Below are 24,291 nucleotides of genomic sequence, written 5' to 3'. Positions count from 1 at the left end.
GGTCAATTGAAAATATACAGGGGTCCACATAATCGGGTCATTTTCTCTCAAGGTCTCCAGGAGCTGTCGCTTTTAGAAAAGCCCTAATATCGTCATAGACATTACTTTCTGGGGTTTTCGGACACAAAATATAATCTGTAACAAATACTTTTGTCCCTTGCGCACAAAGGCAAAGGAAATCAGCAGGGATTTTTTGCACGTGTTACAAAACATAACCGTTTGATTCGGACTACCATCCACCAAATGTCGGGCTGAATCTCGGTGTTGAATCGCACTGGGCATGACCGTGGCTGAATCACGGGCTACGCCGGTGTGGAAGGGACTTCTGTCGCTCTGTACAACGGGCCGAGGGGAGCCAGAATTCCCTAACGAAACGTGTCTCCATACTTGGGAATTCTATCTTCAAAGGAAATCTGTGCCACAAGTCTAATTGACATACTGAACTAATATTTAAATGTGGTTCTAATATTTCTCTGTATGATACTCGTAATGTTTCTTCACCGACAAGAGTGATACAATATCGATCATTTATGTGACATTGTCGATTGGTGATACGGGATCCCTTGGCTACTACATTATCAGTTGTAACATAAAGGACCAACCCAGAAATTTATTCAGCATTAATGGTTATGGTTTCGTACGTACGTCAGGCCAAGATTTGCTTGCCTGCTAATTGGCTGGTTGGGCGGCTTACTTGTTGGAAGACTCTCAGCTTGGTTGGCTGACGGCCTTGCTGGTTTGCTGGCTAACCTAATGACTAGCTGGCTGCCGGCTGGTGTGCTGGCTGGCAGGTTGATTTGTTGGCCGACTGGATTCAGGTTGGATAGCTGCAGAGTGTGTTTGGCCGGTTGGCTGACTGGCTTGCTGTCTGGTTGGCTTGTTGACCCTTGTTGTTAGGTTTGATGGTTGGCTGGTTAATTGGCTGGCTTTGCTACATTGTTCCCCTACCTTTTGCTACCTTTACCTTCTTGAAGCACCCTTTCTGTCTTTCAAGCTAAACGAGCTAATTTCTTTCACGTCTATTTCTCCAGGTCGCGAGTTGCAAACAGAGTTGAATATTGTTGGATCAGATGTTAGCCAAGCATCTGTCACGGGCGAGTTTAACGCATCAAAAGCTGTCGATGGACGGTATGACGATGGCAAAATGATTCATGATGTTGACGTCGAAGGCGGCAGCTGTTCCATGACAGGTGAGAATACATTAATTACTGCGTGAGTTGGTGAATATCGGGGACAATTTTATTAGGTCCTTGTTGAAGATTTACGAATTGCCTTGCTCTCAAGTCAATGGGGTTTATTGAAACAGGCATGTTTCTCAGCTCTGGCAACAGAGCTAGTACATGTCACTCTGTGGTCGATCGGTTGGTCCCCGAAAAAAAGGCCAAAAACGAACCCCCTTAAGTGTCCAATAACATGTAACTACCAAATTTTAACTGTACAAAAATACATATAATTCTTGAAAAAAAGTCACAAAGGCCAGTTATCGCTGCGGCGGGTTATCGCTCATAAAACCATAAAACTTCTAGTCGCTAGACCATCCAATTGGCTGATGAAGTCCATAACCCTGTGTGTTGAGGCTTCGGAGGATGTTTTTCTGCAAGACGCCGAGAGCTGATTGTGAATCTGCACCTTTTTAGTTTTGTTGCAAGGTTTTGGCTCCAAGAGACCGCTCGTCTACAGGGTTTTGGCGCTTTATTGCATTCAAAGTGGATCAGGGAGAACATTGTTACAATTCTAGCATTGTACTGATATTGTGACATACTTCAATGATTTTATGCTGACCTTTCAAAGTAACTTTTACGCTGCTTGAACACAACTGTTACTACGATGTCTCTTACACACGAATTGTAGAAGTATTTGGTTCTCATCATATTCAATGAGTTCATTTGTACCAAATCAGAAGAAAACTTCTTGTCATTATCAGTTTTGAAAAAACAAAAACAGCACAGTGCTTTTTGTTAATTTAATATCCGCAATTGCTGTGCTAAAAATTAATTGTAGACATAATTATGATACTCGAGTATAAGATACCAATTCCCATGACATCTGAATCAGATATTAAATATCGTTAAAACATTAGAAATAGTTATGTTCTTCTCTCTGAAACGTGCTCTTGTTAGGTTTTCAAGAAGATCCTTATTGGAGATTAGCCCTCAACGAGAGTCACTGCATCAGCAGAGTCAGCATTCTCAATCGTGCAGACGGCCAAAGTAAGTCAGACCTTTTTGTCTGAGTGATCTTTATTTATTTTGTTCGGTGTGTTTTCTTTCAATCAAATTTCCATGAAACCATGGGTAACAGTCCGTGGTTTATCTGCCTGCCGCGCCAAGTATGTCAAATAGCCTGAATCGTTCATTGCTTGAAAACAGGTTGTGCTACATAAGTATTTAACGAGAGGTCGTTGTTTTATCAGATGTTTTAGTGTCCCACATCTCTGATTCGGATTCGATTGTCCTTCCTCAGGTGAGCGTCTATTTGGTGCTACCGTTACTGCCGTTGGGAGTGGAGACTCAATTCAAACATGTGGCTCTTCTGTGACAGCCGAGCAAGCAGCTGTGCCTGGTGCAACCATCCTCATCGACTGTGACTCACCGATACTGGCCAACGTGCTCAGGATTTCAATCGATTCTTCAAACGCCTCATTGCAGATGTGTGAGGTCAGAGTTTGGGAGGTACCTTTGGACCAGTGCCCAGGAACTGGTAGGTGGCCGAATCCCTCCAAGTGGGTCTGAGTTTTCGTAAACTGGCATGGAAAGAAAAAACTGTTGGCATTGGCATGTAGACCCCGGTCGGGGTTAAATTAAAAGTATTGTAATCTTTCATTTGTCTGGTATGCCTATAGCTGGGACTTTTTTCGCGTAATGCATGAAATACATTGTGCAGGGTCGTATTAGGAAGATTACTCCTGTCTTGCCCCACCTTGTTGATTTGTTGTTGTTTTCCTTATTAGTTTTAACGGGGGTTTTCTTTCATCTTTTCTATAGATATGGACGAGTGTGCTAGTGTGCCATGCCAGAATGGTGCCGAGTGCGTGAATGGTGTCAACAAGTTCTCATGCGTGTGTGCTGCCGGATTTACTGGAGATCTCTGCGAAACCGGTAGTTCTACTGGTTAGTATCATTTGTAGAGTTTCAATAGTTAAACTTCAAAATTGTGTGGACGGTAACAAGTACTTGTTCACTATGCGAAGTTAGTTTGAAGATTGTTTGTGAAAACTCCACGACAAGTCGCTGTTTCTGTGTACTAACTCTCGATAGCTTTTGACGCACTGTAAAAGCATGATACCGTACAGACAGTATTTTTAGCTAAAACTTACCAATATCAATATAAAGATAAAGATAAAGATATAAATAATCAATCAGAAAATGGACACATGACACAATAGACAGCAACAGAAAGAATGGAAGGGGTCGAAAGGTATGATTATGGGGACACGAAAGGACTGATATTATTTTCATTGAATGTTCACTGTATTGAACCAAACATATCGTCACTGTTTTCACGAAGAGCCACACATGGATTTGAAGAAAAAGTGTTTTCGAGATAATCGCAAGGGAAGTTTCTCTTATTTTTAAACTGCAAAAATACCATTTTGCAACAACTTTGTACAGCAATGAAACCATCATAAGATTCTATGAGAGCTGAATTTTTACGTGATCCCAGTCAACCCTAACCCCTTGGGTATATTTACTAGAAAGTATCCTGAATCCGCCAAAATCCATCAATTTTGCCATGCAAAAAGTTTTTGGTGGCCAGTGAGTCCATCAGAATCCACCACTTAGCCGGGAGTAAATCTGTTGAGATCCTGAATCCATCAAAGTCCCGCAACTGCTCAATATGGAGGTATCCTGAATCCATCAAAACCTGCGGTTAGGCTTCACTTCCTGAATTCTTCAAAATCCCTCAACTTTTTCTATATGAAGGTATCCTGAATCCCCCGAAATCCCCAAAACAGGGGTGTGGATTTTCATGGATTCTGGTACGTTAGGGTTAATACAGTATTTAATTAGTGAAAATTAATTAGTAAAGATATGTGGCTCTTCGTAAAAACAAAAATTCACGTTTTCTACCGTTTGGCCCTTTCTGTTCAACGTGCTTTTCAATAGGCGCGCATGTGTACGCGCGCGGAGCTGAGAATGAAACATAGATTATGTGGCTCTTCGTGAAAACGAAAATCTCAGTGGACCCCCTTTTTACGCCTTCCGTGCAATAGGTTTTGTACTCGTTTAATTTCTGGCCCTTGCAACATTAGTGTAGTTTGGTTAAGTACAATGTTTTAAAGCCAAAAAGTGAAAAAAATCGAAGTCGAAAAAAATGGTATGTTTTTGACACATGTGGCTTTTCGTGAAAACGGTGACGATGTGCATATATGCAAATAATGGCAGTGTCCCGTTTTTTTCTTTTCAACTAATTTACATTTTCATGTATATGTTATACATTTGAAAATAAAGCGGAAAAACCCAGACAATTATTAACATAACAGTAGCGTAGCAAGGTAATTTTTTTGGGGGGGGGGGTTAACATTTCTTGCAAGGGGCACTTGCACTGGCTATGTATTTTTCTCATAGACTCGGTTAAAGTGAATTGTAACTTTTGTTTGCCTAGTAAATATTGGAGAAACGGAGGTGAATATCACAGGCAGTCAAGCATTTCAAAGCTCCGCTGTCGGCGAGCGAAACAGTAACAAGTTTGCCAAGAAGGTTGTTGATGGTCGATATCACGACACCAAGTTGCTCGGTGAAGATGGAGAAATGTACGGAGGGAGTTGCACGATTACTGGTAAGCTCTGTTTTTGTTTGTTATTTGTACTGTTCTCATGTCAGAACATCAAAAATACATCAGACAGTTAATATGTTAAGCAACCAGAGGAGGTTAATTAGTATTTAACTCAAACAAATAGCTAACTACCAAATCAAGAGACGAAAATGCTTCAAACAAAACACGTCAAATCAGGTATTAAAAAATCTGATACTAGAGAGCACACAATTCATTGGATAAGATTTATTTCATTGGAAATTCTTTCATGTACCTTGCCTACACAATGTGCCGGATTTAGTCCAAACATTTGCGTTGTGCGGTAATCCTATACGATAGCACTGCTCAGCATTCGTCACCAGTTCAAAACCAGTTTAAGCATAATTAGCAGTCGGTCACTCATTTACTCAGTCAGATATAGGTACAGAGAGGACAGCAGGCCAGCCTTCTGGAAACAGTAAAATGTTGTAAGGGACCTTTGCTTTTGTTTTATTTCAGAGGCTGAGGAAAACCCCCACTTAGGAATAGTTCTCGACAAGCCACGCTGCATCAGCAGAGTCAGTATCTTGAACCGTGGTGACGGTGATAGTAAGTAATTGTCGATTTTCCTGGATACGAACTGTACCAACACTGTTTTTTTTTTTTTTTTAGTATGATTATCTATTCAAAGGTTAAATCAAAAAGAAAATGAAGATACGAAATTTAATTTTAACAAACACAATCTCATATTCTTGTTGTCATTATTGTGGTTTTCTCTTTATTTCTGTTTTGTTATAATAATAATTGTAGCGCTTATATAGCGCCTTTAATAGTACCAATGACCACGAAGCACATTACAATTATTGACCTGTTCATCAGGCCTTGAGCCCACGCGGCAGCCGATATCAGCGCACATTCGGTCCTTTACCCTCACATGTACCCATGTTTAAAACTGGGTAGAGAGAGGCAGTTGTAGTTCAGTGTTTTGTTCAATGACGAAACAAACCATGTTCGGGGCGGGATTCGAACCCACGTACAATCGTACATGAGCGCGCTGATCTCACGCCGACACCAGTATCAACTATGAACAGCGCCACCAGTGAGTAATATAAATTCTGCATCTTTTGGGGTGAACTAAACCAACACTTGAGCATGCATGTTCTTTCTGTAGTCCCCATTCCCCCTTAAAGGTAGAGTCCATCATTTGCAGCCATCCAAAAAGTAACTGGCGTAATTATTGTTGAAAAACTAACTTGGTTGAAAGATAGTAAGGAGACTAAACTCCCTGTGAAATTATTCTTTCTGGGAAGCTGTCATTTTGAAGTAATCAACGAAAGAAGGCATTTCCAACGGTGATTCTTAAGAAGCACCGTAGGAAAATTTAAATTAGTAGTTCGTTTTGTTATTCAGCGCAGCGCGCACAAGTATTCGAACGACGCACACGCGCGCGCGGTTGTTATAATTCGTCGGATCAGTGCGCGACGTCGCGTATAGTTGCAATTCAAAACAATTCAAAACATGATTCAGCAACTTTTGATTTGAAATTGAGATCTTAGAATGCTGTTTTTCTCAGAATGTACAGCTGAAGCTTAGCTGAAACTTCATCAGGTTAGTTGCTCAGTATCCTTCATTAGATTTTGAACTCTTTTGTTGCTTCAAACGAACAAAATGCACAAATTACAAATGATGGACTCTACCTTTAACAAAAACCAAAAAATTGAAACAGTCAAAAATCTTGGTTTTAATATCCTAAGGTGAGCGTTTGACGGGCACCATCGTCAAAGTTGGGAATTCAGGGGGATTTGAATTGAATTGGAACACTGTTTGCGGCTCGCCTGTGACGGCTGAACAGGCTGCTGTACCCGGTGGAACGGTGGATTTCAAATGCAGTCAGCTACCGGGTTTGTCGCAGGCCATCATCATTGGTATTCCCTCTCCCAATGCTACCTTGCAGCTGTGTGAGGTCAGAGTTTGGGAATTACCCATCGATCAATGCAAGAAAGGTAGGCTCTGTTTATTCTAGACATTCTTATTCTGTTTGGTCATAACACAATTGAATTCGTAAAATGCAAATGCTCTTTGTAATACTTTTTTAATGTACATACGGAGTCATTAAGAGAGAAGTAATGATTCCAGATCTACAATGCTGTATGAAACCGCTTCAGGAAAATCAAGTATAATTGGGAATTTTCTTTGTAGTATGTGACATAAAATTAATATTGATACAAATAAAGGTACGTCTTCTGTTAACTTTATCACCCCTCTAACCGCTCTTGCTATTCAAGAAATACCATATTTCAATCAGAGCCAAAACAGTAACAAATTAATAACAACTCCGACCCACAAAAGCAAAATGATAACATTGCTATACTTGCATTTTAACACAAATACACATATTCTTCATGTGGTAAAATACCTTCGAAAGTCTGTTGAGTGTTACCTCATGAATATCGCCTGATGATCTTTCAATTGTCCTACTAGATGCTAGTCTTGGTTGCGCTCCAAACCCGTGCGTAAACGCAGAATGTGCACCAGGACCTGATGGGCAAGCATTCTGCAAATGCTTTGATGGACAAAACGGCGACTTCTGTGAAGCGACGGCAATGGGTAAGTTAAACGATCTGAAGGTTATTGAATACACAATATCTGGTTTTATTTTTAACCTCTGACTCCTAACATATGGCTGGAGTTGACGGACAAACAAGTGCTTGCTCTAGTGGATGAACAGGTACCCTGTGCGGATCAAGGCCGTCTAACCCAAGTTGTTGACGTAAACAGATTAGTCTCGTTACTGGAGCTGGTGGTTTAATAACTAAGAAATTCTGGGTCAAAGCTTCAACTGAATTTTAAGGGGCCTTAACATATTATTGACTAATATTTGAATGAGGAACTTGCAAAATATGATTTTTTTTACCCAGAAATTTTGGAATAATTCAAAACTCATACGCAAAACGCACTGCAAACGAAATCATCAACAAAATGGGGCAGCATGGGGCCTTGCACTTCTCTTCCAAGTTTCGCTGTGACCGCAGCGTGGTCCCTCTCCGGCTGTCTCTTTGGATCACGAGGTCTGGACGACCACTTCCAAGAGGAAGGAGTGGCTTCGCATTTCGGCAGACCTGCAAAGGAAATTCTTGCAGAGGGGCCAATTTCCAGAAGAGCTTGGATGGACGGAACGCTCATACAGGAGACGAGAATACGCTCGTTAGTGGTATACGCTGGTCTGGATAATCGACAGCAGAACAAACATATCGTGCTGTTGAAAATGGGATTCTGATGGCTACCCCTTTTAGACGCAGAGCTTCGGCAGCGTCGATATATGTTCATCATTGAGAAATTGGACCCATCCCACTAGCCAGTAGTCTTCACAGTATATAAAGACCAGCACAACTTTCAGACTCACCTCCTACTGGTACCAAGGATAGGCTTCACCATTCACCAAAGGAAACTGAGAAAATATGGTACGAAACTGGAGTAGTAAGAGTCACACCCGCCTGCTTGAGCAGATCGTTTAGGACATTCAGAACGATCTCGTAGCATTAACGACACAGCTTTCTTAATTCATATTCTTGCATCCGATTTTTTAAAAATATATTTTAACTTTTCTAAAACAAATCCAGGAGTACGCTGCGAGCCAAGCTCTGACGAAGATCGCTACATCTACGATCAGTATGAGGGTAACATACAGTCGCCGGGGTACCCTGAACCGTACGGAATCAATCTACGATGTCCTTACATCATCGGCTCTCCTGATGCAAAGATGATCGAGCTAAGATTTGATGATGTAGATGTGAATTTTAAGATGAATAACTTCCTAGTCTACCAGCCAGGTGGTACATTGTCCAGTAGGAGTGACGATGCGGTAAGGCTTAAGAACTTTCCAAACGAGACGATTGTGGTGAATGACAACAAGGTGTGGATATTCTTCCAGACAACGTACGCCAACCAGGACAAGCAAAAAGGCTTTAGATTGCACTTCCGAATCTGTAAGTAAACATAATCCCTTTCATTTTCTTTTCGAGTTAGGTTTCTTCTAGTTATAATTTGTTGTTTGTATTTTTGTCAGTTTATTAATACTTTTTAGTTCCTTCTTTATTTTTGTTTATATTTCTTTTGAATTACAAATAAACAAGTTCTAACCCTAAAAGGGCCGGGTGGGTGGCTCGATACCAAAAGTATAAAGTTTGTTATAATTTGTTGCAATCTAGCAGATGAAAAGTTGGTCACTTTTTTTGCGCTGGAGAATTAACTACATAAATGAAAAAAAAGACAATGGGAACAATTATTTCAAAATGCTAACAAGAACGGGAACAGTGGCTCTCTTTTGTACATCTTAGATTCCTACTGAAAACACCCACCTGGTCGCGATTTTTCTCCTCAAACCGACATCCGCATGGGGTGTACGTACGCTATGGCGTTTTGGACTTTACTTCTCTAAAGACACAAGATAGATATGAGAAGAAATTCAAACGTATTAATTTCCCATAGAATAAATCCTCCAAAGCCTAAGATTAGGGAAAACAGGCTGAAACGGTGACTAAACAGGCTAAAACGGTGACTCGAACCCAAACCGCGAGGATTCCTCGCGGTTCAAAATCACGACCCTGCCAAGTGAGCTATCGCACTGCTCGACAAATTCTTCGAACAAGATAATATATATCTGCGTACATTATAATAAAAGCATCGAAGAGGAAGAAAAAAAATTGCGTAATGGATGCATAGTTTGGGAAAAGAAAATTCGCCACCCGGTCGGGTACAATTCAAGGCTAAGGATACATTGCCCCTAAACTATACTGCCAAATGAAATTTATCGACACCATTTGTCTAATATTGATAAAACACTGCTGCACATGGGCCGACCACATGATAAACTGTTACAAAAAATAACTTTTGGCTTAAAATGCGGATTATTGTCCGTTTTTGTTGTTGTTGATTTTTTATTTGTTTCTTTTATCATTATCGTTTGTTTTTACTTTGTCTTCAGTAACCGATGAGTGTGGCAGCGATCCATGTCAGAATGGTGCCGAGTGCATGAAAGGGGACAAAGCGTTTTCATGCGCGTGTGTTGCAGGATTTACTGGACAACTCTGCGAAACCGGTTAGTACAGTTCAATACCAGGTATATGCCTTTTTGTCAGATAGTTGATTATATTTCTTACTATAAGCTTACTGTAAAACGATGAAAACGTCACAACAGTGCCACTTATTATAAGATGGAATTTTGCGTCGGGGTAATGTAAATCAAGTTAAGTTTTGCCCTTCACTTAATATGTTTAAGTGACATAATTAATGCGGTACCCGCTGTTATGTACATCACGTTCGAACCAGCCCGTCAGCTCGGTGGTCGAGTGGTAAGGCATCTGCACTAGAAAGCAGGAGGTCGTGGGTTTGAGTCCAACCCGAGTTATTTTTTTCCAACTTTCACTCGGGAGCCGGGAGGTAACACACGGAGTATACGGTGTTTATACGTCGGTGAAGGGAAAAACCTAACTTGATGAGTGCCACTTATATTGAGTTCATCAATCAAATAATGTGGCTTGTGTTTAGCTAAATGAGAAGGTTGGTTTGCGTGTGTATCCATCTGAATAATTATCACTCCGTTTTGGACTAAATTAGCTTATAATTCACAAAACGTAAAATTTCTACTGAAATCCCTCTTCTTGATATAAAATGAGAAATCATGTTTCAATCCCTTTAATGTAATGTTTCAATGAGCACAGACTCTAGTTCAACCTCCATCATGTTCTGTGCAGGGTGAGTCAAAAAGAAAGTTACCCAGATTAATTATTATGTTCCCTTTAATTAAATCAACTAAATTTCATACACACTGGAAATATGTCTCAAAAGAGCATGTTCTTCCACTCATTTTGGAAAAACAATACTGAAACTGATGCATGCTTTCAGAAGTTATGCATGTTTAAATAAAAGAAACTATTTTTTTTCATAGCTTTCCATGGAATGTCAATGAAAGCTAGTGAGCTGAGTGAGAATTACAGATTACACACAAGCATTCAAATACAAATAAGATTTTACTCAAATAATCTTTTCATTAACGTAGACAAAACTTGAGAATAGAGCATGCAAATTACGTGAAATGCGTACAGGTTTGGGTGAATGGCATGTAGGTTCTGCCTATGATAGTTGAATGAAATCGAGCAAGCCAATTATTGTTTTTGTTCTCGGTCAGTCCGTTCTTGAGCCTCTAGAGCAATATACCCATGGCGCCATAGTGGGGATATTTCTATGTTTTGAGCGAAGAGAAAAGTTAATGGCACGAACACTCAAACAGTAAAACTGTGCGAAGTATCCTGTCGCCTACCCCTGTATCTCTGTATTGCTATCAGTATTGGTGTTTTTTTTTAAATGTCTTGTATAGGGCTCGCCCAATGACGGCCATCTCTGTAGGAGAAATGCAACAATGCAATCAAGCACGCATTGCGCATTAATGTTCGAAACACGCACGCTTGTTGCTGGAAATATTTTCGGAATACGACGCAGCCGATGCGCGTTATGCAAGTTGACGCTCAAAATGCCGATGCACGTGGATGGCCTGTAGGAAATGACGTAATTTGAACGAGATCTAATATTGTCTGTCATTCAGATATTGACGAGTGTGGCAGCGATCCATGCCAGAATGGTGCCGAGTGCGTAGATGCTGTCAATGGAGTTTCATGCACATGCGCTGCAGGATTTACTGGACCTCTCTGCGAAACCGGTTAGTATAATGAAATTGTATAGCCTAGGTATAGATTCCTCCTGCCTCGGAATGTGTTTCTGTTTTCCCTTGCTTGCTAAATCATTGTCTTGATTGTGAATGAAAGGTTTGCGGAAACAACATGTGTAAATAATTTCTCAACTAAGAGAATGTTTCTGAAAAGAACCAGAGGTGTAAAACAGAGTTTATCCCTCTCTTAGTTGAGAAATTATTCGCACCTGTGGTGTTTCCGCAAACCTTTTATTCATTAGTATCTCCACCATGCAAAGCCTCAAATCTTATTTATTGTCTTTCTTGTCTCTTTCCTTTAGATATTGACGAGTGTGGCAGCGATCCATGCAAGAATGGTGCCGAGTGCGTGGATGGTGTCAACGAGTTTTCCTGCATGTGTGCTGCGGGATTTACTGGACCCTTCTGCGAAACCGGTGGGACTCTAATGTGGCACGACAAGCCAGTTTAAATGTTCAAATTTTCAATATTTTTGTTTTGTTTGATTGATTACCTTTTGTACAGTTCTTCTACGAGAAGACAAAACGGCTTTAAATATGACAATTAGCACTCTATTTATGCTGATAGAAGTCGAAAAGCGCCAAACGTGGGAACCAAATCATGTAAAATGATCATTTTACCCCAAACAGAAGATGCGTGGTTCTCTAGTATGAAAACTGAAACCAAGAATGTTTCTATCAAACTTGAAAGCATAGTTAATCTAGGCTTATCTGTTATTCCCAAATGATGATGTTCATTTTGGTCATTTTGGAACTTTAAAATAATGCCTTTATTTTGCATGTACATTTTAAATGCAAAATAAAGACATTATTCTAAAATACTGTTTTGACCAGAATGAGCATCATCATTTGGTAATAACAGATAATTTAGAGATTAAAGGGAATATACATCATTTGCTTTTGCTGTAATTTTCAGAAATGGATGGATTTGGGGGGTTGGCAATATATAGCAAATATTGTTACACTGACTTTTTGGACGTTTTGGGTTCGTAGATGCTATAACAACAAAGAAAAACAATCATTTTCCTGTAGTCTGGTTCCCTGACTCCATTTAAGCTGAAACTGAGCAATTTATAGACATTGTGGAATTGAAAGGTCAGGGAACCCGTCTAGCTGGCTTGTACCCGTTCATAGGTGTGTAATCGATTGCAAACAAATGCGGACAAACTACATATGGTAAATTCGGGCCAGAATTTGAAAAAAAGCCAGTTTTTTTCCAACGCTGGTCGGCCTGCCAGCGTTGGAAATTGATACAAAAATACCACTTTTCTTGAAAATGACAGTATACCAGGTGCCATGATTTTACTACCTTTCACTAGCAGTCCAGCAAGGTATTTAAAAAATGATTTGGTAGTTTTATTTTTTGATGTTTGCAAATATTGTATTTTCCCTTGCACTGCCATTGAAAATTCCCGCTGTTTCACTAATCGTCCCGAAGTTAATGGTCCGAAGATAATTCTTATATTTTTCCCCAGATATTGACGAGTGTGCTAGCGATCCATGCCAAAATAGTGCCGAGTGCGTGGATGGTGTCAACGAGTTCTCCTGTACATGTGCTGCAGGATTTACTGGACCTATGTGTGAAACTGGTTAGTTGAATAAATTCGTACAGGTTGATACCTCGTCCCACCTTGATTATCTTCTGTTGTTTTCCCTCGTTTAATCCTTGTTTTCCTTTTCTATAATCTTTAGGTATCGACGAGTGTGGCAGCGATCCATGCCAGAATGGTGCCGAGTGCGCAGATGGTGACAACGAGTTTTCGTGCACATGTGCTGCAGGATTTACTGGGCCTCTCTGTGAAACGGGTTAGTTGAATCAATTATCTACAGAGTTGCAACTATTATTTTCACGAAATTATTTAGATTGTTTAACTATTGGTTGGTAAAACGCTCCGATAAGTCACTGTTTCTGTGGATAGATTATCGAATCTGTATAAAGTCTCGATAGCCTTTTGATCCTATGTAAAAAAAAAAAAATAACCACAACCATAAGAGGGTTTATTTGACCAACAATAATAACAAAAATATAAACATAGTGTTACTATGATTAATTGTTTACCCAATTTGTGTACTTTTTTTTCATGTTTAAACGTCAATTACTAGTAGGGCCTTACTGTTGTAAATGCACATGAACGACCTTCTGACGAAACGTATGTAAGCCTATTGTGTTTTAGCAAATTTTAAAGGTAGTCTTTTGTTCATTCGATTGAAGTAACAAAAGTACTCAAACTCTAAAGGAGGTTTCTTAACCACTAATCTAACCTTGTGTTAGCTCAGTGAATGCTGTATATTCTGAGAAATCATAGTTTATGATCTAGATTTCAATTCAAAAGTTGCCGAGTCATGTTTTGAACGGCGCCCAAAATCAGCGACCGGGACATGTCAACATTTAGCCGATTGCAGCTACGCGATGTCACGCACGCAACAGACGAATTATAGCAACCGCGCGTCTGTATGCGTTGTGTAAACGGTTGCCCGCACTCACAGATTTGTCGAATTTAACACGAACTATTAACACAAAATTCAAAAAATGAGTCTTTCTTAAAAAAAAAACGAAAAGAAAAGGAAAAAAACCCAGCACGCCAGAAAGAATAATTTCACAGGGCATTTAGTGCCATTACTATCTTTAAACAAAGTATGCCTTAAACCAAGTATGATGTTTGAATAGCTGCAAATGATATACTGTACCATAAACTCTCCGTCTGAACTTTTTTTTGTAGGATTGACTGTCTTCAATTCTCGGCTCCCGAGAATGTCTCGTTGCACAATAGTTCTCCAGTATTTTCTTGCGGTGAGAGTTTCAGTTGTCCATGAAACCTTTGTGTTTTTCTCACTCTTTTTTTTTTTAAACAGATATCGATGAGTGTGGCAGCAGCCCTTGCCAGAATGGCGTCTGTCGTGACAAAGTGAACGGTTTCAGCTGTGAATGCTCCCCAGGCTTCGAGGGTAAACTATGCGAGACAAGTACGTTGGAATACACAATCCATCATTCAAAACATGAATTTGCGTGGGAATGACGTAAATCAATTATAGGATTTTGCTGCGGTTAAGGGCAAAAACCTCATATGATTTTACTAACCACTAATTAGGACGCCTGCACCATAGCGAGCTGCGATAACCCGAATCGAGTCTGCGCCAGCATAACTATATTATAGGGTCAACCAATTTCTCTCACTGACCTTCTTTCCTTAGATATAAATGGGTGTAAGGACAGTCCTTGCAAGAATGGCGTATGTCATGACGAATTTGACGGTTTCAGCTGTGAATGCTCCCCAGGATACGAGGGTACATTTTGTGAGACCCGTAAGTGCATGCACAACTTTTTGCCAACACAACATGAATTCATAATAATGTGAGCCTTTCAATAATGAACTGTTTGTGCGTGCTTAACTTACGGACGTCGTAATCACATGAAAGTTCTTTGTTAATCTAAACCTTGAGTGTGACCGCAATTCTACCAGGATGAATGTGTTAGTGTTGACAACGTGATAATGTTTAGCTGACATTGTGTCAATTATCAGCATCCTTTTTAACGTGTGTCGATTATTGTTTGCTATACTTTGCTCATGCAAAAGGACAGGATTCAATCGAATCATCCTTTTCCTGAGTTTCTCACAATCATCCGTGACTTTGATACCAACTCGATTCAAATAGCTTTACAATTACATTATATTCGTGTTCTCGCTAAATCTTGTATACATGTGCTCCATTATGTAGATCTCAGCGCAGCCAATGACTTGTACATCTAGCTACGTTTAAAATATTAAACTCCACTTCCCCGTGCCTCGGGGAAAAAATGTTTAGCTGACAAAGCCCGGGTTTCGATTGTACCAAATGAAACCATTAAGCACAATAAAAATCGCCTAAATAATGCTACCGCCCGTCTTTGCGGTCTACACAATACCCTCTTACCCTTAAACATGTGGAGAGTCTCATGTGCCTACAATGTAGGTGTTAGACACGGCCGTATATGTGAAAATATATCAAATAACTGTACTAAACCTATAAATAATACCTTTTATTCCAGATACTAACGAGTGTGCTAGCGATCCATGCAAGAATGGTGGCGAGTGCGTGGATGGTGTCAACGAGTTTTCATGCACGTGTGCTGCAGGATTTACTGGAACCCTTTGTGAAACCGGTACTTGAGCTGCTTCAAAGGACCTAAGTTTTAGTTACTTTGTAATTTTGTCGTTACCATGTACAAACATGTTTATATATTTTGGCAGTTACAGCAAAACTTCTGAATGTTTGGAAGTACAATCCGTGTCTTCCTTTTATAACTATTTAATATCTCCTCATCTTCCTGGGATAAAACTGCCTTTGCGAACACGGGACCCTTTAGGGGTTGAACAAAAGGGAGGATGCGTGTAAGATGATTGGAGAAGATGATTTGAAAGCCTAAAGTATTTTTCAAATTACGTCGTTAACGTGTTTGAGCTGTAGTCTCGTTTTGTTTCATACTGCCCCAACGCTAATATTTGCTTTCTTGTCAGCTGTAAAGCATATAAACTAGTCGGCAAGGCTTGTTATTTTCTTCATTAGGAATTGATGAGTGTGGCAGCAGTCCTTGCCAGAATGGTGTGTGTCAAGACGAAGTGAACGGTTTCAGCTGTGAATGCTCCCCAGGCTACGAGGGTCAACTATGCGAGACAAGTAAGTCGGAAACACACACTACTATCTTGTACCTAAATGATGTTGAATCATTGACGGTTTTTAGAATGGTTTCAATCCCTTTTACTTATATTTTCGTATAAGGCTACAGTTGGTTTGAAAGTACGTCTGCACCGTAGCAAGCTGCGATGAACTTAATCGAATTTTGCATTTATTTTTCTGTCTTTTTTCATTTTTACTAGTATGACATGAGGTTAAACCAATTTGTCACACTGTACCCTACCTTCATTTCTTAGATATAAATGGGTGTGAGGGCAGCCCTTGCCAGAATGGCGTCTGTCATGACGAAGTGGACGGTTTCAGCTGTAAATGCTCCCCAGGCTTCGAGGGTACCTTGTGCGACTCAAGTGAGTTTACATAACGTTAACTTAGTTTCCACAGTATCTAGCTTTAATTTTGTTTACACAGAAGAATAAGTGCACTTTCCTCTTTTGTGAATATCTGAAATGTTTCAAAATCCTTCACAACTGTACCAACCGCTGTTGAATATGTTATATCCCAGATGTTGACGAGTGTGGCAGTGATCCATGCCAGAATGGTGCCGAGTGCGTGGATGGTGTCAACGAGTTTGCATGCACGTGTGCTGCAGGATTTACTGGACCTCTCTGCGAAACCGGTTAGTATCATAAAATCTCTCTGCCTCGCCCTAACTTTTTGATTTGGTTTTGTTTTCCTCCACTTGCTTTATACTAGTTTTTTGTTTTGATCTTTTCCTTAGATAGTTCCTCATAAATTGTATAGGTAGACCCCCACTGCCTCGCCCAACAATTTCAATTTTCAATCTTTAGATATCGACGAGTGTGGCAGCGATCCATGCCAAAATGGTGCCGAGTGCGTGGATGGTGGCAACGAGTTTTCTTGCACGTGCGCTGCAGGATTTACTGGAGATCTTTGTGATAAAGGTAATTCTCCATTCAGTATTAGAAATGCTTACTTCGAAATTTTTTCTTACTTTAAAAATCGCATCTTTGATAGATGAAGTTCAAATTGTTATGAACAAAGGTACAGGTCCCCCGTTATAGCTTATTACGTCAACCTGATATAAACTAATAGTTTTAATATTTTTACGAACCATGGTCTCTTAAAGACGTGGAATGGAAGCTTGGCATTACAAAACGTTTACTTGAATGGATTCAACACATTATTGTTACCTATTTATCTGTTTTCTAAGGTAAGGTTCGCTATGGTGTCTTTCTGAGCCTGCGTTTGGTTGATCGTCTTAGCAGTCAGCTTAAATCCATAAACCCAATAAGTTTTAAAATAATATTCAACAGATATCGATGAATGTGAGAGCAACCCTTGCCAGAATGGCGTCTGTCATGACGAAGGTAACGGTTTCAGCTGTGAATGCTCTGCAGGCTACAGGGGCACCCTATGCAAGACCGGTAAATATGTGTCACTTGTGAACAAAAACAGAATGATTTCTGATGAACTATTTACATAACAATTTCATAAAACAGAACTGAGCTGCTTATACTCTCTGTTTGTTGGTTGGTTGTTTAGTTTTTGTCTCAGATAAAAATGGGTGCAAGAACAGTCCTTGCAAGCACGGCAACTGTCTTGACGAGGTGGACGGTTTCAGCTGTGAATGCTCCCCAGGCTACGAGGGTACTTTATGCAAGATTGGTGAGTTAATTGATAAAGCATTTTTGAAAAATTTCAATATGAACACGTGATTGCTCCCTTAGGCAACAGTTTTGTATCATTATGACATCATCCTTACCAACATACGACCCAATATTTTCTCAGTGAACCAAAATGAAAATAGGGCTAGTCCTATCTTATCTGTCAGATTACCTGTAGGCCTAAACCGTTAATCTCCTTTTGTTTTTTTTGGACAGATACCGATGAGTGTGCAAGCGACCCTTGCCAGAATGAAGGTGTTTGTGTTGACGAAGTGAATGGTTTCAGCTGTCAATGTTCCCCTGGCTACGCGGGTGACTTATGTGAGACTAGTAAGTGATACTATCGTGTAGCTATAATTGAACCTTCATTAAGTGCCAAACTCTACAAATGTCCCTCGAAAATTTCAAGTACAATATATTTGTGAAATACTGACATACATTTGTTTATCCCAGATATCGACGAGTGCGCCAGCAATCCATGTCAGAATGGTGCCGAGTGTGTGGATGGTGTCAACGAGTTCTCATGCACGTGTGCTGCAGGATTTACTGGAGCTCTCTGCGAAACTGGTAGGAACGCACCCATTTAAGTTATGTTCTGGATTTCATATCTCTTCTTTAGATACATCTGGGCTCTAAATCACTTCTATCACTGATTCCCCTTCAATGGCGAAAACACTGTGCTAGCTATTGTTGACAGCATTCGTCATGGGGCATTGCTTTGTTCGAGTTCAACATAACCCCCGTAGACCGACACACAAAGGGAGAACAAAAGATCATTTCAGTCCTCTGGCGTCGGGACTTTGTTCAAAACAGTCCTCTGTAGTACGTTTGCGTGCTTGTCTATGGGAGAGTGTTATAATTACAGGGTCAAAGGGCTTCAAAGCATTGTCCTTGGGAGTATAGTAAAACACGACTGTCTGTTTGAGAGTGAATAGTGATGACGTGCCCGGATTCGTCTGTATGATCCGTGCATACCAACAATAAACAATGGGTTGACTTGAGCATTATCAGTGGCGGCGGAACGTTTTTCAACCTGGGGCAGGGGCACCACCAAAACAGGGACACTTGCTCAGAAAAAAAAGGGGCACCTTCCGTCAATATGAAAGTAAAGGAAAAGAATGTGGTCCCGTTCATTTCGCTATAAACCTTTATGCTGGAGAACAAATTATGAATACGTTGTTCATCTTGCTCTTTGTGTATCTTTTATGTCGTTTTGTAGAGTGACCATTTATTTTTATCACGAGAGGGGCACTGTTGCTTTTTTTAGCCAGTTCAGTGACCATTTTATTCGAGACGAGGCACAATTTTAAAGTTGCGAGCGGGGCACTAAATGTGCTTTCGTGGTTCAGTATTCCGTCTCGAGAAGTTATCGTGAGTCTCGTGAGAGGAACACTATTGTTTTTGATGGCCTATTTTTTATCTCCAGAGGGGCAGGATTTTAACTATTGCGAGAATGGTTTTCTGGCGTAGTTTTCCATCTCGAGAAGTTGCACAATCTTGTTAATGCGAGAGGGGCACTTATGCCTTTGAGGGGCAGTTTTGCATTACAAGACAGAAGACATTTTTTTGGTAGCGCGATAATATGCTTTCATACGTGTGAGTTTCAGGGGCAGTTATTTTTTTTGTCTTGAGGGGGCACATTTATAACTGCGAGAGGGGTCCTTTAGTTGGCCTGGGAAAATCGGGGTGGGGGCAAAGCCCCCTCCCTCCCCAACGCCCACGAACACCAACCCACTTCACCCCCCTTCCAACCCACCATCCCCACCCATCCTGGCCGAAGCACTTCCACTACTTTCAGATTCGCAAATGATCTTAAGCCAACCAAATAACTAGGTTTTCTTTTCATCATCAGCCATAGCCGAACGCGTTGAACCGGCCAATTCATGCGACAGCAGTCCTTGCCAGAATGGCGTCTGTCGTGACGAAGTGGACGGTTTCAGCTGTGAATGCTCCCAAGGCTACGAGGGTACCTTATGCGACTCTGGTGAGTTAACATAATGTATAGTTATTTCCCATGCTATGAAATTTGAACATTTTGGAGCATTATGTTCTTGTACTCTTCACCGAAAGTCGTTTGCCTGAAAACCATAAAACACCTTCACCAGCACTACCCGTTGGTGTGATAGAAATGAGACCATTAGTGTGACTCACAATTCCTAGAAAATATGGTTCGCGGCTCTTTGTAAAAATCTAACGAAATAAACATTTAAAACCCCTTTTCTGTCATATTGTCAGAAATGAAAGCTACCTATGCATGTACCAGCAATCCATGCAAGAATGGCGTGTGTATAAACTACGGGGCCAAGTTCCAGTGTGTTTGCTCCCTTGGCTTCACGGGCACTTTGTGCGAAATCGGTAGGTTACTTCTCGAACGTCTTTACTTAACGTAGACACGATTTGCAGAATCACGTTGCATTTGTTTCCAAATTGGATATGGTGATTAGGGGATGCCAACTTATGGCAACCTGTTCTCTGTTACCCTGAATGTGCATCTCTGGAAATGTGATTGGTATACAAGTGGTTACATGTACTGTTTAATGTGGGCAGAATAACATGCAAAGGTTTCTTGAATGTTTGCGTCGCAGTTCACATGATCTAAATTTCTGAGTTTGCTGAAGATGCTTTTCATCTCGTATCTCAAACATAATAACCTCAATCCTGTATTTGTTACTCTCTTTAATCAAGTACATCTTCCTTATGAATGGAACCAGTGACTGAGTTGGCCTTATACATTCTTCATTTGTTTTTGTTTCAAATATATCATGAATGAATGAATGAAGTAAATCATAATTCATTATATATGTGTATAATATTTTATTTTATTTTAATAATGGAAAAACTATTGATTTGAATTGACTTGGAAATTTGTATTGTTATTTTCACAATAATACATTATTTATTAACTGCAGTCCGGGCATGTAACCTCCACATAACATCATGTGATATATTTTGAAATACTCAATACCCAGCGTGAGTTACTGAATCTTTGATAACAAGCATATTAAACGTCCACTTTCTAACAATAAAAAACCAGAGAAACCATAATCAAAGGATTTTCAGTATTGTAACTGTATAGCGCTGTTTATAATTGGCCTGCCGGCTGCTTTTACAATCTAAATGATCATAACTAAAGGACCAACGTTGTTTCTTTTCATCAACAGGCTCAGCTGAACCTGTTGAACCGGTCAATGCTTGCCACAGCAACCCTTGCAAGAATGGCGTCTGTCATAACAAAGTGGACGGTTTCAGCTGTGAATGCTCCTCAGGCTACGAGGGTACCTTATGCGAGACCAGTACGTCGGACACAAAAAAATCAAGGATTTTTGTTAAATGAGGATTTTTAATAATGATCTTTGTATATAGTTTTGGGACAAAATGTAGGATTTTTGGCATTATATCTTATTTATTAATATTGTTTTTGTTTGTGTGTGTTACAGAAGCTCCCTTTAGATGTACAACCAATCCGTGCAAGAATGGCATCTGCATAAACTACGGGGAACATGGCTTCATGTGCGCATGTTCACCAGGATACCGAGGCACTGCTTGTGAAATCAGTAAGTTGTCTCAAGTTTTCGTCGACATGAATTGAACACAAACGATGGTCCCGAGTTTCTGGATATGATTACATTCATCGAGCACAACCTATATTCAGCAAATAATCTACCCACAGATCTATGCACTGTAAGATGGTAAATAAGATGGTAAAATAAGGTGCTAAATACTTTCTGGATAGTCCTCTTTGCCCCTGACTCGGTGACTTATTCACTGACTGTCAGCCGTGAATTAAACGTGCTTTTAAAAGTCTTATCTTGGCCAAAACAAATCAAATACAAATATCCCGTAATCTGCCAATGGATGGGCTAAATCTAGCCCATTTTCGGTGACATGCATGACAATACTTCCACTGAATGGGGTTTCAGAATCAATTTTGTCCTTGTCGTATTGATAACTAAGCCATGCATCGTGTAAGAAAACGAAGATAAAGCGTCAGACTTGTAGTTTTGCATGTTTGGCAATAAGTTGCTAGCAATAATTAGCGATGGTTTTATTTTCGAATGCACCCTGTGTTGTCAACACCCTCATAACAATGATTACCTTTTTCCCCAAACGATTTTAAAAGGAATCAACGTTTCTAAGTACCATTAAGAGGGAAAAACAATTTATCCCCGGAAATTGTGATATGATTTTTGTAGATGTTGACGAGTGTAGCAGCGATCCATGCCAGAATGGTGCCGTGTGTGTGGATGGTATCAACACAATCTCTTGCAAGTGTGCCTCAGGATATACTGGACGTCTCTGTGAAATCGGTGAGTTTACTTGGTTCGAAACCTGAGATTGTCTCTCACTTTGATGAAGCTACCCTACCTGACAGTCAGTACTAATGTTAATAAGGAGCTCAAACCAAAGCTACACGAGTATGATTTTTTTCCCTAATATTCAGATTCAGAGCCATGTACATAAAGACAGAAAGGCATTGGCAAATTCAGTAGATATTGACGAGTGTAGCAGCGATCCATGCCAGAATGCTGACTAGTGCGTGGATTGTATCAACAGTACTAATAAGGAGTTCAAACCAATGCTACACGAATATGAAAACAAAAGATTTTGTAATATTCAGATTCAGAGCCATATAAATAAAGACAAAGGCATTGTCAAATTCAGTTACGCAGACCTCCATCATAGGACCCAATAGCTCAATTGATGGAGTGAGAATGGCAGTTCAGGAATTGCAGTTTTAAACTCGTTGAAGTCAATCTCATTGTGCAATTTCCTAACCATAATAAGTGTCAATTTGATGTGGTGTAATTTATTGGAAAAAAAAGATTGAGCAGTCGTCCTCGTTTTCTTTCCTTTATGACCGATACTGACTTAGGCTCTGTCCTGTAATGTGCACATTGACCCATCCCTTTTACTTTTGTAGGTACAGCAATGGCATATTGTCATTGTCTATGATCTGATGTTGATGCATTGTCGTAAGCTCGTCATAATGTTGATGTTGTTTTTCTCTCTCTCTTGACAGAGCAACCCGGAGGACTCCTGGAAAAACCCTCCCAGCTATCCCTGACTTTGCCAGGTAAAACTTCTGTTGCCTCGAAGTTGTAAACACGAACTTCAAGTTTTATTAAAAGAACATGAATTTTAAAATAAATTAAATTAGAAGTAAAACTATTACCCTTCATTTCGTTTAGTTGGTGAAGTAACGGAAACAAACTACTTGCAAGTAAACCTGGTCGCTGAATACTGCATCAAGAAGGTCGTCGTCCACAAGCGCGGAGACTGCACGGGTAAGCGAAAAACAGGAATTTACTCTTTCATGGAGGGACCTTTCTTTGAAATAAATTACTGATTTATAACATTATGGGTACTTGTCAACAGTCGAGACGCCGCAATAATTGTGCTGATTTTGTACCTTGACATTAGAAAATGAATGGCATAAGGTGTTTATAACTAGGTCTCAGGTTTTCAACTAATTGGTATACGGGTGATCAGAAACCGGACAATTTCTGTTTTGAATTTTACAAAAACAAAATCGATATTTTCGACAGGTGCTCGTTTGACCGGTGCCGTGGTCCGTGCCGGGACAAGCTCTACCGGGCTCAACAACGGTATGTGCGGCTCGGCCCTGACCGCCCAGCAAGCCGAAGTACGCCGGTCTACCGTGGACTTTGTGTGCGACCCTCCCTTGACGGCCAAGTTTGTCACCGTGGATATCCCATTGCTGAGGGTAACCAAGCAGCAGATATGTGAAGTCACGGTTGAGCAAGGGACCCCAGGACCGTGTTATGAGTAGGAGGAGTGACAGATACCATCAAGAATGACAAACACAATGTAAACAGAGCAACGAAAATCAAAGAGACTTTTAAAAATAAATACAGAATTGTGTACTGATTATCCTAAGCAGATGAGGAAATTACATCTTTACGCTTTATAGTATAGCGGTGATGGGGTGTGCAACAAAATATACTTTTTCTTTTTTAATGCTAAAATGGGTGTCATTGGCTAGTGTGGTATTTAGATTAGGCTTTTCTATTGATGTTTAATGGACACGAATATAGCCTTCAACGTAACGACGACAGCCTGTGTTTATCCCGTTGTATTTTGAGTATTAATGTCGCAATCATGGAAAGTAGTTGGTCGTTCTGGTTAAGTTGTGTGCATTTGAAGGGTCGTACAGAACCGTGTTTTAACCAATTGAACCCACATTCGTCGCATGATTTGAAAACATGAAAACAAAACACACAGTCATGTTTTGCATCAAGTGTAAGCTGACATGCATAAAACCCGGAAATGTACCATGTTAATAAGGAGCACATACTTCAAGGAAATATTAAGGATATAACTGGCATGATCACTGGCTCAGAGAATGCATCGCGGTAAACTGTCAGTGACGTCATTCCCTGTCCTTTGTGTCACTAGGTTTTAAGTTTACCAATTTATACCTTGTTTTCTTTAATCCTTTAGCGGCGGTGGATGAATTCATTTTCATAACCAAGTTCGTTTATTTAGTGTAATTCAAATAAAATTCAAGTATATT

General features: G+C 40.2%; 1 protein-coding gene across 5 annotated transcripts in view; it reads left to right on the top strand.

Annotated features, from left to right (window-relative positions):
• The window catches only part of LOC119736034 (neurogenic locus Notch protein-like), a 39,600-nt gene extending 15,309 nt beyond the window's left edge, over positions 1-24,291 (top strand). The window contains exons 9-41 of one of the 5 annotated variants that reach the window (XM_038210024.1): positions 1,032-1,190; positions 2,121-2,210; positions 2,464-2,700; positions 2,985-3,110; positions 4,606-4,779; positions 5,254-5,343; positions 6,489-6,737; positions 7,216-7,341; positions 8,355-8,720; positions 9,719-9,832; positions 11,336-11,449; positions 11,761-11,874; positions 12,933-13,046; positions 13,150-13,263; positions 14,311-14,421; positions 14,650-14,760; positions 15,485-15,598; positions 16,003-16,086; positions 16,452-16,478; positions 16,634-16,747; positions 16,920-17,033; positions 17,406-17,516; positions 17,635-17,757; positions 17,973-18,086; positions 18,210-18,323; positions 19,609-19,740; positions 19,992-20,111; positions 20,918-21,049; positions 21,194-21,310; positions 21,950-22,063; positions 22,777-22,830; positions 22,946-23,041; positions 23,303-24,291. In XM_038210024.1, coding sequence (XP_038065952.1) covers positions 1,032-1,190; positions 2,121-2,210; positions 2,464-2,700; positions 2,985-3,110; positions 4,606-4,779; positions 5,254-5,343; positions 6,489-6,737; positions 7,216-7,341; positions 8,355-8,720; positions 9,719-9,832; positions 11,336-11,449; positions 11,761-11,874; positions 12,933-13,046; positions 13,150-13,263; positions 14,311-14,421; positions 14,650-14,760; positions 15,485-15,598; positions 16,003-16,086; positions 16,452-16,478; positions 16,634-16,747; positions 16,920-17,033; positions 17,406-17,516; positions 17,635-17,757; positions 17,973-18,086; positions 18,210-18,323; positions 19,609-19,740; positions 19,992-20,111; positions 20,918-21,049; positions 21,194-21,310; positions 21,950-22,063; positions 22,777-22,830; positions 22,946-23,041; positions 23,303-23,547 — 4,334 coding nt within the window. In that variant the 3' untranslated portion in view covers positions 23,548-24,291. Of the gene's footprint in view, positions 1-1,031; positions 1,191-2,120; positions 2,211-2,463; positions 2,701-2,984; positions 3,111-4,605; positions 4,780-5,253; positions 5,344-6,488; positions 6,738-7,215; positions 7,342-8,354; positions 8,721-9,718; positions 9,833-11,335; positions 11,450-11,760; positions 11,875-12,932; positions 13,047-13,149; positions 13,264-14,310; positions 14,422-14,649; positions 14,761-15,484; positions 15,599-16,002; positions 16,114-16,367; positions 16,479-16,633; positions 16,748-16,919; positions 17,034-17,405; positions 17,517-17,634; positions 17,758-17,972; positions 18,087-18,209; positions 18,324-19,608; positions 19,741-19,991; positions 20,112-20,917; positions 21,050-21,193; positions 21,311-21,949; positions 22,064-22,776; positions 22,831-22,945; positions 23,042-23,302 lie in introns of all 5 variants that reach the window. The other 4 variants (XM_038210022.1, XM_038210025.1, XM_038210023.1 and 1 more) reach the window with 4 other exon arrangements.

This window comes from Patiria miniata, unplaced genomic scaffold (genome assembly GCF_015706575.1).
Source record: "Patiria miniata isolate m_02_andy unplaced genomic scaffold, ASM1570657v1 HiC_scaffold_29, whole genome shotgun sequence".
In the NCBI taxonomy this organism is placed as follows: Eukaryota; Metazoa; Echinodermata; class Asteroidea; order Valvatida; family Asterinidae; genus Patiria; species Patiria miniata.
This window is presented reverse-complemented; position numbering and strand designations above follow the sequence as displayed.